Below are 13254 nucleotides of genomic sequence, written 5' to 3'. Positions count from 1 at the left end.
CAATGTGTTTTAATGTCCCCGTGAACCAGAAGTTGCAACCGACTTTACTTCAGTGTTGTGACGTATTTCCAACTGAAAAGTTGACATCTTTCTCTCTTCTGACTGCTGTTATCAATCTCTTTATTTTTCCCTCTTTTGAAAGTCGTGAAAACACTATTGTGAAGTTTTTCTTTTACTATTTGAGCAAATGGGAACACAAAAAATATATTTAATGTGGTCTCTCGTTCACCACTGACGACTTCCGCTTCCGAGAAACCCGGAAATGTGAAAAGGGTCAATTGACTACAGGACAGGGTTTTACTTTAGCACCTCCTCTCCATGGCTATCCGAAAACTTAGGCAGCTGACTATTGCCTTGCTGCCTTATCAAGCAATGACTTTGGTACCTCAAGAAACTGATTTCAGACAGACTTCTGAGGAAGCGTATAGCGGTTTAATGATCTACACCAAAATAGAGCGAGCTTTGGTGAGAACTAAACAAATATTGAATTACTAGTAATTTTTGGCTAGAAATGTCATCAGAAGACACATTGGTCAAAAATGTATTTACACACAAACTGACCGCAACTTTCAGATGCCACCTTTCATTTTTTAGCTCAACTGTCACAGAATGGAAAGCACAGGATTGTGGGATATTAAAGGCAGCGAAGGATACCTCTATGCTGCCTTCAAAAATCGATCAGATGAAGGTATCTCAGGAGACAGGAAGTGAAGCTAACAGTGGATCCGGATGTGCCTTGATGCCTTCCTACCTTGGAATACATCCTCCGAAGACAGATTCTTTAGGTTTTCAGATGCAGCCATCTCTTGCTCGTAGCAGACTGACAGTTGGAGGGGGGATATAAGGCACGTTTGAGATGCGCCTCGCCTGAAATGTAGACGAGAGTAGGCTGCAGTGAGGAGAGGAGTGAAAAAGTGCAGGGAAGATAGTTCTCTCTTTAGTGGATCAGACAGTATCAAATGCGGATATTGAGGGACTCACACTTGTTGCTAATAAATTGGATGTAATTTAAGTTCTGTTGACGGCAGAGGAAGGCGGCCCACACTAACCGGCGTGCATCTCGCGATGGTTCTGCGATTGGTTCTGCACATATTTTGCTAATCTCAAACGTCATCCGCGAAAGAACAGCATTCCAGATCGGAATCAAATTTTTATTAAAGTTTTGATTAAAGTTAAAATGCTAAAACCAGGACAGATTTTTTTTCTTCTGTGTATTAACCATATTAACTTAATTATTTATGTTTATTAACACGGATTAATTGTTTACCACAAGACTAAGACTGTGAGCTAACAACGTAAGGCCTAATCATTATAAGGATTAATATAAGGATTACAATGTGGCTTCTTGACCCCTTCAAATGTTTTATGGAATAAATCAAACGATCATCGTCAGGCCAGCATGATTAAACATGGTCCTACAACTATAAGCTCTAATGACATTTTAATAAAATTCAACAAATATACAAATTATTTGAAAAAAGCATATTTATATCTAAAACATAAATTATTTGTGAATTAAAATATTTCAATTTTAAAGCATATTGTATTCCATTTCAAGGATTCTGTTATTACTTTAATCTTTATTACTTTAACATCTGGCTTTTGCAAGTGTGATTTCCTTAGTAAAATCTTCATGGCAATCAAAGTTTCTGTCAAAATACCATAATTACTTTAATGTTGGTTAAGTTACCATTTCTTGTGTCCAAACCAGAGCCATATAGAGAGAGCTCTATATGGCTCTGGTCCAAACCATAGGTCCAAACTTGTGTCATACTGACGTTACGTGAATTCAACCGGAAGTGACGATATTGTAGGAAGTGTTTAGCGATGCGCGGGAGTTTATTGTTGCTATCTAGAGAGCTAGAGTTCTGAATTAATTTGTACATTTTTTTTATCGTACTAAAGCTAATAAAATCACAGGAATTTGCGTAGATGGCTCATCTAAATGAAGTGGACTTACCGCCGAACCTGTCATGTCTCAAAGTAACGTTACGTTCATATATTCAACTTTGCATAACGTTAGCCCTGTTGTTAAAACAACATTATCCGCTACGAATGTGTCATTTGCTGCTCACATGTGTAACATTATAAAATAATCGCAGTTCAGCGGTCTCGAGCTCTAACACATCTGACAGAGAATATTAACCCAAATGCGACGGTTTTACAGTCTTCATTTGTTTTTGTTTTTAGATAACACACCAATGTGCTTATGTTCTTGTTTCATGCCAACTGCTTCCCTGAAATTGAACAGAATAAATTGCATTAATATGTTTTTGTAACTTACATCATTGAGAACATGTCACGAAGCGCAGTGTCATGTATTTCCAGTAGTCAGGAGGGATATGCAGGTTTGTTTGACATCAGATCTTGTATATTTTTGTGTGTATCAGAGCATGGACAATCTCCTCCGATGTCCGATCTGCTTTGAGTTTCTCAACATCACCATGATGACCCAGTGTTCACACAACTGTACGTATTATATCACTTTTACAGTACAGTTCATATTCATTTGATGTATTAATTGACATAATTTCTCTAAGCAAGATAATAAATGATTGCTTCTTATCTTTTTGGTATTCCAAACAGTTTGTTCTCTGTGCATACGGAAGTTTCTCTCCTTTAAATTGTTGTGTCCTGTTTGTAACTCGGTAAGTGTCAGCATGTGAAAATAATCTGAACTCGTATCTATCTATCTATCTATCTATCTATCTATCTATCTATCTATCTATCTATCTATCTATCTATCTATCTATCATGTTAAAATAATATGAACGAGTCATATCTATCTATCTATCTATCTATCTATCTATCTATCTATCTATCTATCTATCTATCTATCTATCTATTTATCATGTAAAAAATAATCTGAACACAAGCCAAACCCTATCTGTCTGTCTGTCTGTCTAATATTTTAATGAAATTAAGATTTTCAGTAAACAGTTTCCATTAATCTTAGTTCAACTCTCCTTGCAGCCGTCAACAGAACAAGACCTGAGGAACAACAGATTATTAGACGATTTAGTTCAGAGCTTCCAATCAGCAAGGTAAAGCTTATTTCTTTTTAAAATATAAGCATTTATTTCAGTAATCGCTGGTTTTTACCATAGTCCAGGTGTAACTGGTGGTTCAGGATTTTGGACATCGAACCTCATTTTCAAGTTAGCCTGGTTGTAACTGTACGTTCACACCGCCGCCGGCGAGAGCGGCAAAATTCGCTCTCGCCGCCCTGCCATTGACGCCGTGAGATTCGGGGACTCTCTTGCGCTCTGATGTAGATTTTAGAATGCGTGATTTTTAAAAAAAACTTTATTTAAAGGAGCCGCAAAGCAAATAAGAACTGAACATAAATCAGTATCCTATTTTGTGCATACTGGCAACACGTAGGGTATAAGTTAACCTATTAACATATTTTAAATGTGAAAGTAACAAAACACCAACAATTTCAGACACCTTTTTCCATTCGTCGTTCTTTTTATTAATGTCCCTGTATGTAAACAGGGACACGTCGTACAATAACGGGAAACCCGCAACAGAAATAATGAACTTTTCCTCCATTTTGCTTAGGAACTAATGTGGTCGGAACCAAAGTTTACAGGATTGTGTTCTCTGGTATCCTCTCAGGCGGAGGACTTCTACATTCCGATTGGTTGCCGCCGAACCGCGTCATAGCTTATTATCATAAAGTTGACAAATTTGAACTCTTCTCGCCGTCCAAGACGCGCCGCGCCGCCCTCGCCGGAGCTCGCCGCTGGCTCTCATTGAAAATGAATGGCTTCCGGCCAATTTTACGCTCTCGCCGCCGGCGGTGTGAACGCACAGTTATTCATCAGTGGAGACAGTTTTCAAAAATTTTCATCCAGTCCTTTCAGTTGCATAGTTCGCCGGTGCTAGGCTAGCGCGAGTCAGCAGTATCTGCTAGCCTGCCATTAAAAACAGTTTTACCCACTCCACAGTACACCAAAATCAAATAAATTATAACGCCAGACTGTCGATGTAAATATCTGTTGAGAGAATAATGTTAGAAATCAAACTACCCTTTCATTGCATTGCAATAGTTGTACTTTGTTCCCTGTATTTATTAGCACAGTCTATAGCAGCGGCGGAGTGATATTAAGTTACCTAGGCAACCGAGAGAGCCGGTCCACATGACAATCACTCAAGTGTATTTACCTGCCGCTGACACTCATCTCTACAGAAGCAGAGTATATTTCACGAAGAAATCAACATAGGACTATGGCCACGTTTGAAAAAGCCATGCCAATGTTTCAGACTTTGGAGACGAGGAATGTGTTTTATTCAACGAACAGTACATGTATGAGCCGGAATACACAGACGAAGAACTAATCGAGATGGATGCTAAAAGGGCAGAAATTTAACTAAGTTAACATTATCTCCACTAACGTTGTCATTGTCATTCTATCAGTTATGAAAGGGACTAGCTTCATAGATAGGTATAGTAGCCTAACAAGAGTTATTTCCTATTCATCTGTAACAGTTAGCTGTTGGTGCATCTGGAAAGACGGCTGGAACTGCATTCCTTGTTTCGATTATGGTTTTTAAGTCGTCTGGTCTAAAATTATCACTACAAATTCGCAACTTTAGTAGAGTCTCTGCTGATGTCTCGTTGTCCAAGCCAGCAGCAAAATGCCACAGTTGGTTCCTTTCTGGATCTCTCAATGGAACTTTGTGGAAACTTTTTGGTGACCATCTAACGTTATTTGGTTTATTTGTACAATTTCGAAATGCACAACGAATCACCATGTTGCCAATTCCTTAGTTTATAATGGAATGTTTTTCAATATCATTGTTCAAGGCTACTACTAGCTAGCTAGACATCCCGACTGTAGTGCGCTTCTGTTCTGTGTTTACTTTTCGGCGCAGTACTACTAACCGGAGCATAGTAAAATTCTGCCGGTTTTGAGAAACTAGTTCCTGTAAATGTAATTTGATCATTGAGTACTTTGATTTCTAACATTATTCTCTCAATAGACATTTACATCGATAGTCTGGCGTTAAAATTTATTTTTGATTTTGGTGTACTGTGGAGTGGGTAAAAAAACTGTTTTTAATGGCAGGCTAGCACATACCGTTGACTCGCGCTAGCCTAGCACCGGTGAACTATGCAACTGGAAGGACTGGATGAAATTTTTTGAAAACTGTCTCCACTGATGAATAACAACCAGGCTAACTTGAAAATAAGGGTCCGATGTCCAAAATCCTGAACCACCCCTTTAAGACCTTGTCTTAATTTAAACCCTGTCCGGGAAACCGCAAAAAAATGTGTTGGCCTGAATATCAGTCTAATAGAAAGTCAGTTGGGGGTTAATTAATGGGTATTGATCAAATTGAACAGGAAAATTAATTGCTTTATATTCAATGGAAAATACTTTGGAAGTTGGTCCGTTTTTGATATATGGACATGGTGTGAGGTCATATTCAGTCTTCATTTGCTCAAGGATTATTAGAGACTTCTGTTATTGGAATATGTTGGTAGACATGACTATGAATATAATCCAATGAGGGACTTAATAAATAAATACACTATTATTAATTATTAATACCTTTAAAACTACATAAATTCCACATAAAACTACATAATCTGATGAATAGCCTACCATTCTAATGTCTTTGTAACATTGATTAAGATTCAGCTACAAAGTCCCAGACATGCTGATTGACTGTCAAAATATTTCTGTGTTTCTGTGAATTGGCATTACAAATGTTGTTCCTATGAATGATAGCCTATATAAACCTATGCTTTAGTTCTGCCATGTGCATGAAACTACTATCCCTGACAGTGTAACTCTAAATCCATTCATGAAAGGAGACTTTAAAGTTTAAGAACTTGCTTGAAGATATCAGAAAATCAGCTAATTTATTAAAATTATGAGATTTGTTAGTGCTTTATTGAATGCAGTGTCTTCCATCTCGTGACAAACTTGAAAATGTAATTCATTTGACCTAACGTCCTAGTCTGCCTTGAGATTTGGGATTTCCTTTAACAATCAAGTGGGATTTTATTTTCAATATTCAGGTCTATATCTTTGAAATACTTCACCTGCTGCAGGACTCAAGGAAGCTGCTCGGCCATGTTTCTCTCCAAAGAGTCTTAAGTTATCAGACTGCAGACATACAGACATACAAAGTCTTCAACTTACCTGAGGAAATTGACAAGAAATGTGTATATATATAGGGGAGAGCCGGGACGATTGAAACGCGGGACGGATGAAACACTGAGATTTTCTTGAAAACCACTCACGTCATGTACGTAAAATTTCGTCAGCACGTACAACACGCAATGCCTACCAGACCCGCGAAAACATTTCTTCTTTACGTCATGCCGTTTTGGATTTAAAGCTGTTTTTGAGTGCAGTAAGTGAATTCTTTCGTGCGGTACTTTTTTTTGAATGAGAAGTTTCATGTGACATTGTAATGATAATACGGCAGGTGTATTAGTACTGTAACACACCCTTAAGTGTGCAATCTCAAAGTTTTTTAGTTTAAGGGAAAAACAGGTTTAACTGTCGGGATGCGCTGTCGGGACGGATGAAACAGCGCCTCCTGCCAGTTAAACCTGGTCATAGGAAAACCGTTGTTAAGGCTATTTAACTAGAAAACGTATATGACTCAAGGAAGAAGTGTAAGATAATTTATTGTAAACGGATTTGTCTGTCTTCGTCAAAATAGCCTATTAGAAAGATTACACAACATGCGCATAGGCTTATCGTCTATGTTTAATGGGTGATAGAACAAAAATGGTTAAAATGAGCCTTTAAATTAAAATAAATTACAAAATATGTTTGTAACAATAAGTACATAAGTTACTTGTCAGGTATTGTTCATAAAAACAAGCATTAGATGAATAGTTGCCGTTTAAACTGTTATGTTTCATCCGTCCCACCCCTGTGTTGCAACCGTCCCGCTCAGGCGGGACGATTTAAACAAAGCACAACTACCGATCAAAGTAAATTTTTACTTAAATCATTCTATATTTGTACCGTATAACACATAATACTAAGAGAACACATATGTGAGTTGTTGATCACACACACACAAAAAATCTATCTGTAACCTTATCGTAGAAAATGACGTTTATCTGAAAAGTGTTTCAACTGTCCCGCCTCTCCCCTATATATATATGAAATATACTGTATATTGTAAACCTACTATCCTATAGTAAGACTTTTCCCACATGTACCTCACATTAAGTGTAAAAATGTCCAAATCAAGTGTAAAATCAAGGTAGTGAATAACCAGTGTGCACAGTAGTTTTTTTTTTCTTTTTTCTTTTTCGATATTGGTTTTTAAATCAGTCTCTCTATGTGCCATCAATCTCCTCTGTGTTGTTTGCCCATGAATGTGCCTAGGACGGTGGAGTTTCAGATGGCCATCAGGATGAAGAGAAAGATGCCTTATGGGACAGTGTTTTAATTTCCTGTTTTCTCAGAGTGATGATGTCAAAGGCTTGTGTTGCCTTTTTTTTGGACAGGGCATTGGGGACAGTTATTAAGGCCTTTTGGTTTTTAGACATAGCATTGTTTTGTTTTTTTGTGCCTTTCTTTGGGTTGTGTATCTTGGGAAGAATATCTTTTTGTGATTTATTACATTCATATATGTGTACATAGTATTGAATTTTAAAAGATCACAATCTCGATTCAAACATCCACGGGATCTTATTCCTAAATGAGAATGTTTTGTCTGTCTATTAAACCTTTGACAAGTACGATCACAGCGGACCACTCATATCTGCGCTGATCCAGAGGGAGCAGTTGTCATGTATGAAACAGCGCACAAAGCTGTGGTCTTTTCAACCACACAGTATCATTATTTAGTTTACAGTAATTCAAATTGTCACAGAGGTGCTCTGATAAAAAAACAGTACTAGCTATCAAAATTAAATGTAAAAAACCCCCGGCTAAACAGAGGAGACTACTACTGGCAAAGAGACAGCACGACAGAGCTTGTAATAAAACGAAAATCAACATTGGCTTTGCTTTTCTCATATGGCGAGAACTTAGGGATTTATGATGATGTAAAGGTGAGCGAAGTGAGTTAGGTATTTTATTGGAAGGATAAATTGCCATATGTCGCTCTCTAACATAGTTCATTGTTAAGCATTTAGGCTATATATTGTGAAGGCTCATTTCATAGCGCTTTGTAGTGCTGTGTTGGAATTTATTTTCCTAGGAAGTACCGTGTCTATCTATTAATGAAGTAAAGTCTTCAGCTAGTCAGCTTAAGATCCTTCCCATCTAAAATCGCTATATCTCTCAAGCCTAGTAGTGAATGTTTTATGAGTAGTATGATAACCATATTCTTATAACCGCACAGTCACGCAGAGCCGAAGCACAAGCAAAACAATGATCTTCCACAAAATGCATGCGGTTTTGTTTAACCAATAGAGGGCCAAAATGTTTGTAGACTGCCGAAATTAGCCTTTTGTCTTGTAATGTTATTGAGTGTAGTTGTCTATTCAGAATCATGGGTGAATTGTGATCTATATTTTAGAGATCTGTGATCTTCTAGTTTTTCCAGAATCGTGCAACTCTAGTTTATAGTATTTTTTTTAAGAATTTGTGGAATAATCATGTCTCAGGTAAAGCTGAGTGCCTATTATAGCAAAGATGGCAGATTTCCGATCTCCTGCTGTCCTGTGCCAGGCATTGAGTTGAGTGGGAAGGCTAGTTTTCTCCCTATATTATAGACCTCCTTTGTCACAATGAGTGCAATTAGCCTTGTGTTTCCAGGTCTGAATATCGACCCGTCTGAGCTACTGCTGTTGCAAGCTCTCTGTCTTTGACTCTTCCTTCTCTTGTTGTCAGAAGATCAAGGAGCTTCCAGAGAGATCCAAGTTTTGAATTAATGAATTTTCACTTCCATACAAACTGGAAAAGCCTGTTTTGTTTCTTTGTAGGCTTTTTATTCTTAAATCCGGGATGTTTACTCTTGAGTCATGGCTATACTTTATAAACCTGTTCAAAACTGCTGTTCCACTTTGTCCTGTTTTCTTAGCTGTAATGTGCTGGTGATTATGCAATGTATGTGGTTCACTACAGCAATACATTTTCTCCGTGGTGGGTTCAGTTTGCCTTACTAGATTCACATCAGCGCTTTAGGGACTGAAAGTAGACAGGATTTTCTGTGAGGAGGTCCATGAGGGTTTTTTATGGTCCTGGCTGGGTGGGTAGTTGAGTATGCCTTTAGGTGCAAGACTGCAATTGATTTTTAAAAGCATTACTGAAGAGAGGCCAAAAATTAGGGCAGTTTGTTGTTTATAAGTTAAAGGGAGCAAATCATTTTTCCTGTTTTTTATTTTTTGCATGCAGTCCCTTTATTAGGTTAGTCAAGGTTATTTCTCCAAACAATCATTTTCCACCATCTGTCTGATCATGTTTTATTTGTCTTTTTTTGCTGCTGTGTCTTTAAGACTTCTACAAAAACAGCCTGTTTACTTTACATGTAAAACTAGTAACAGTGTGCATAATAATTTGTAAATGATGATATTTCAGAAGCACATATTACACACATACTCTCAGATACTTTGAACACATTTTCCCAATGTTGCCTATAATCAGTGCATAAAATGTGCGTCCTGAATCCTGTTATTTAGGCTGTTCGGCTCTCTTTCTTGACATTTTCATTTACTCTCCAGTGACTGCAAAGAACCTACAAAAGCACATTTGTTTATTCGTTCAGGGGCCAGAGGTATTATTTTGGGATATAGATCCACATAGTGAGTTTTTAATAACCTCAGTCACGGTTCCATCCTGGAGCTTTCAGAACATGTATTAAATCTCATTTTTAGCTTAACAGGAAGATGGGGATTGAGGCTTTATCTCTCCTTTTTTCTTAGGGTAATGGGTGAAGATTGGATTTTATTTCCTTTTTAAGCTTTAGTCTGTTTGTGGGTTTGATGAGATGTTAGATCTTTTCTAATAGCAATGACATACAAGGAGGAAAAACTGATGTCACACTTCAGATGTTAATGTAGACCAAAAATGGTCAAAACCACTTTAATACCAATTGGGACACCTTGTTTCTTTTTCTTAAACGTTTAATTTTGTGTGCATATATGTGGACTAACGGTCAAACAAAGAGAAATAAAAGGTTTCAATATGGAAAGTGGCGTTTGCACACCTCATTGACTCCACTTAATGGCTCTGTAATGGCCTCACAGCCACTCACTTGCGTTTGTTGGCTTTCCACATTTCCACTGGAATTGCGAAACCGACAGGTGCTTGCCTGCATGCATTCACTCTCGCTCACACTTCCTTTATGTACTCCTTTCTCTTTCTCGCTCTTTCTGTCCTTCTGTCGTCCCCTCCAAAATTATTTTTCCCCATTTCGTCTCTCACTCTCCCTCAGTGGGAAAGGGGAGATATTCGAAGGCTTACACGTTGTACAGAGAAGCACAGTATTGCTGTCAAAAACACTTTTACTGACAAATTGTCACCTTAGTGTCTCAGATGAAGGATGCTCAAAAAGCTTTTTTGTGTCCTTGGCCCAGTTTATGTTCTTCCAATGGGTTTTTATATTTGATGTTTATTTTTGATATTAGATATTGTATGTGCCTCGCATATACGTCATGAACCAAAGTATGAGGAAGACCCTTTTATCTCTGTAAGTCTGGGATAGAGCACTTAGTCGTAAATTTTAGTTTATAATTGCTTTGAATACAAATACCGCTCAAAAGTTTGGGGTCAGTAAAGTGTGCATTAAATTCATCAAAAGTGACAGTAAAGACTTTTATTTTGTTGAAACACATTTCTATTTCAAATACATGCTGTTCTTTTGAACTTTGTTCATCAAAGAGTCATGAAAAAAGTCATGAAAAAATGTTTTACAGTTTGCACAAAACTATTAAGCACGACCTTTTTCAGCGTCTGTAATAATAAATGATTTTTGAGCGCCAAATCATTATTAGAATTATTTCTGAAAGATCGTGTGACACTGAAGACTGAATGATGCTGGAAATTCAGCTTTGCCATCACAGGAATAATTTACATTTTAAAATATATATTAAAATAGAAAACTCTTATTTTAAATTGTAATATTTATATTACTGTTTGTTCTATATTATTGATTAAATAAATGAAGACTTAGTGAGCATAAGAGACTTAAAAAATATTGAAAAAGCTAGAGTATATGCACAATTCCAGTTTATAGAATACTAACTATTTTTTAATGGCCAAAGTTTATGTAAAGTGTCAATTTAATAAACTTATGTGAACATTACTATATAGTAGATTTGATGTTTCATAATATGATTAAAACACTGAGATAACCAGAAACTCCAACACCATTGTCAGCATTCACACTTGTATTAACATATTGTTTACAACTCTCCATCTCCAGGCAAAAGTTGTGTCACTCAAATTTGGAATCACCTCCTATTTCACCTCAAACCCCAGCTATGATGATCAAAGGCAAAGCAGCAAGACAGAAGGGCATCAAAAAGGAAGCAAGCACCCTCAGTCATTTTTTCCAAAAGAAGACCGCCATGACCCCAGTCAAATCAGAACCTGTTGAGGAGTACATAAAACAGCCAAGCCACATCAAACTAGAAAGTGTGGAGGAAACAGCAATGGTAAAAGAGGAGAAGATGGATATATCAGCTTTTCCTTCCACATCGCAAAGCAGTAAGCCAGTGGTTAAAGGTAACTAATGCCACATATGCCATTTTAATGCATTTATATTGTATGTTTGGTATAAACATGCATATTAGTTAAATAAAATAAAAAATTGGATTAAAATTTTTTTTTTTTTAATAAAATGTTATTCAGTCTAATACAGTCTGTAATTCGTCTAAGAAAAAAAAAAAAACCTGGTTGCCCCTTTAATGCATTGCTTTGTTTTCTTCACAATAAGTGCATTATATATATCTTTAAATCCTTTTAATCACATCTGATCTTTTTTTTTAATTAGACTTTGTGTTTGTGCTTTGTCTATTTGTGCTTTTTCTAATAAGCAATAATCTTCAATAATGTGTTGCAGTGGAATGTCCTGTCTGTGCAGTGTGTGTGCCCCAACAGCACATTAATAAACATCTGGATATGTGCCTGAGTAGAGACGATAAGAAAGAGGGATTGAGAAGGTATGGAGAATATTTGCCCTGTAATGCAATAGCACTATGTGAAGTTTGATGGAGATAATGGTCTTATCTTTCTTTGACTGCAGGACACATTTAGTGATTTTCTAGAGAATCACTAGACGCTGCTAATTGACCTGCTGTTATTCAAATTCAGAATTTCTCGGTTTTTGTGCAGTAGGTCAACAAAAAACAAATTAATAATGAACAACTGACATTACAGACATAATAGTGAAAGATATTGTTCATTTTTGCCAATGAAAATGATTTCAAAAGAATCAAAACCAGGATCAAATGTGGACAAGGGGAGTGATGCAAATGGCAAAACATTTCAAATATCTTGAAACACCATTTATCCAAAGTATTACATAATGTAATTCCCTTTTCTTCAAGTAAATTGTGCTTTTCTTGTACAAATTGTTTATCCAGTCCATCAAGCTCAACTTTCTTAGACCTGTTTATTTTTCTACCTAACCAGATACCCTATACCATTTTTCTCTGAAGCATATGTCTGAGTTAGTTGGACAAAGTTTAACAAATAAACAGATTTGCTGAAAAAACAATTCTTGAATAGATAGTTAAATTTAAGATAACCTCGTTCTGTGGGAAAAAATGATGGTCACTTAAAAGGTAGTTTTGGTTAAAGAATGGATTCGATCCTTATTAAATAACATTCCCTATAGATTATAGCTTGTCTCCCTCTACTAAGCCACCCCTTTTCACCTGAGGGACATTCTGAAGGGCCGACATTTGGTGTGCATGTCTGATTGACAGAAAGAGTGATTTCATTTACTGGACACCTTGAGGGTAACGTGATGAATGAGGGTGTGTGTCAGCACTTCTGTGGCCTTAAGCCCATCCTGACATACTAATGCTACAGAGATGAATGAAATTAGAACCTTTTCATGCTCTATATTTTTTATACTTATATATAATACTTAATATTAGGTATAATATTAGATATTATAATTAGGTATATTAAATAAAATATTTTGAAGAACATTGGGGTCCAAACTACATTGGGAGTTGGTAGTTTGGTACCCACCCCACCCCACACACACACACACACACACACACACACACACACACACACACACACACACACACACACACACAAAAGAAAGTCAGCCATACAGGTTTGGAATGAGAAAATGATTAAAATTTTT

At 36.8% G+C, this 13254-nt stretch overlaps 1 protein-coding gene across 1 annotated transcript in view; it reads left to right on the top strand.

Moving 5' to 3' along the window:
* Positions 1-1700: 1700 nt before the first annotated feature.
* The window catches only part of rad18 (RAD18 E3 ubiquitin protein ligase), a 33910-nt gene continuing 22356 nt past the window's right edge, over positions 1701-13254 (top strand). Inside the window, exons 1-6 of the mRNA XM_079629586.1 lie at positions 1701-1983; positions 2391-2469; positions 2587-2648; positions 2974-3044; positions 11356-11657; positions 11995-12094. Coding sequence (XP_079485712.1) covers positions 1933-1983; positions 2391-2469; positions 2587-2648; positions 2974-3044; positions 11356-11657; positions 11995-12094 — 665 coding nt within the window. The 5' untranslated portion in view covers positions 1701-1932. The remainder of the gene's footprint in view (positions 1984-2390; positions 2470-2586; positions 2649-2973; positions 3045-11355; positions 11658-11994; positions 12095-13254) is intronic.

This window comes from Phoxinus phoxinus (assembly GCF_949152265.1).
Source record: "Phoxinus phoxinus genome assembly, chromosome: 11".
Lineage (NCBI taxonomy): Eukaryota > Metazoa > Chordata > Actinopteri > Cypriniformes > Leuciscidae > Phoxinus > Phoxinus phoxinus.
This window is presented reverse-complemented; position numbering and strand designations above follow the sequence as displayed.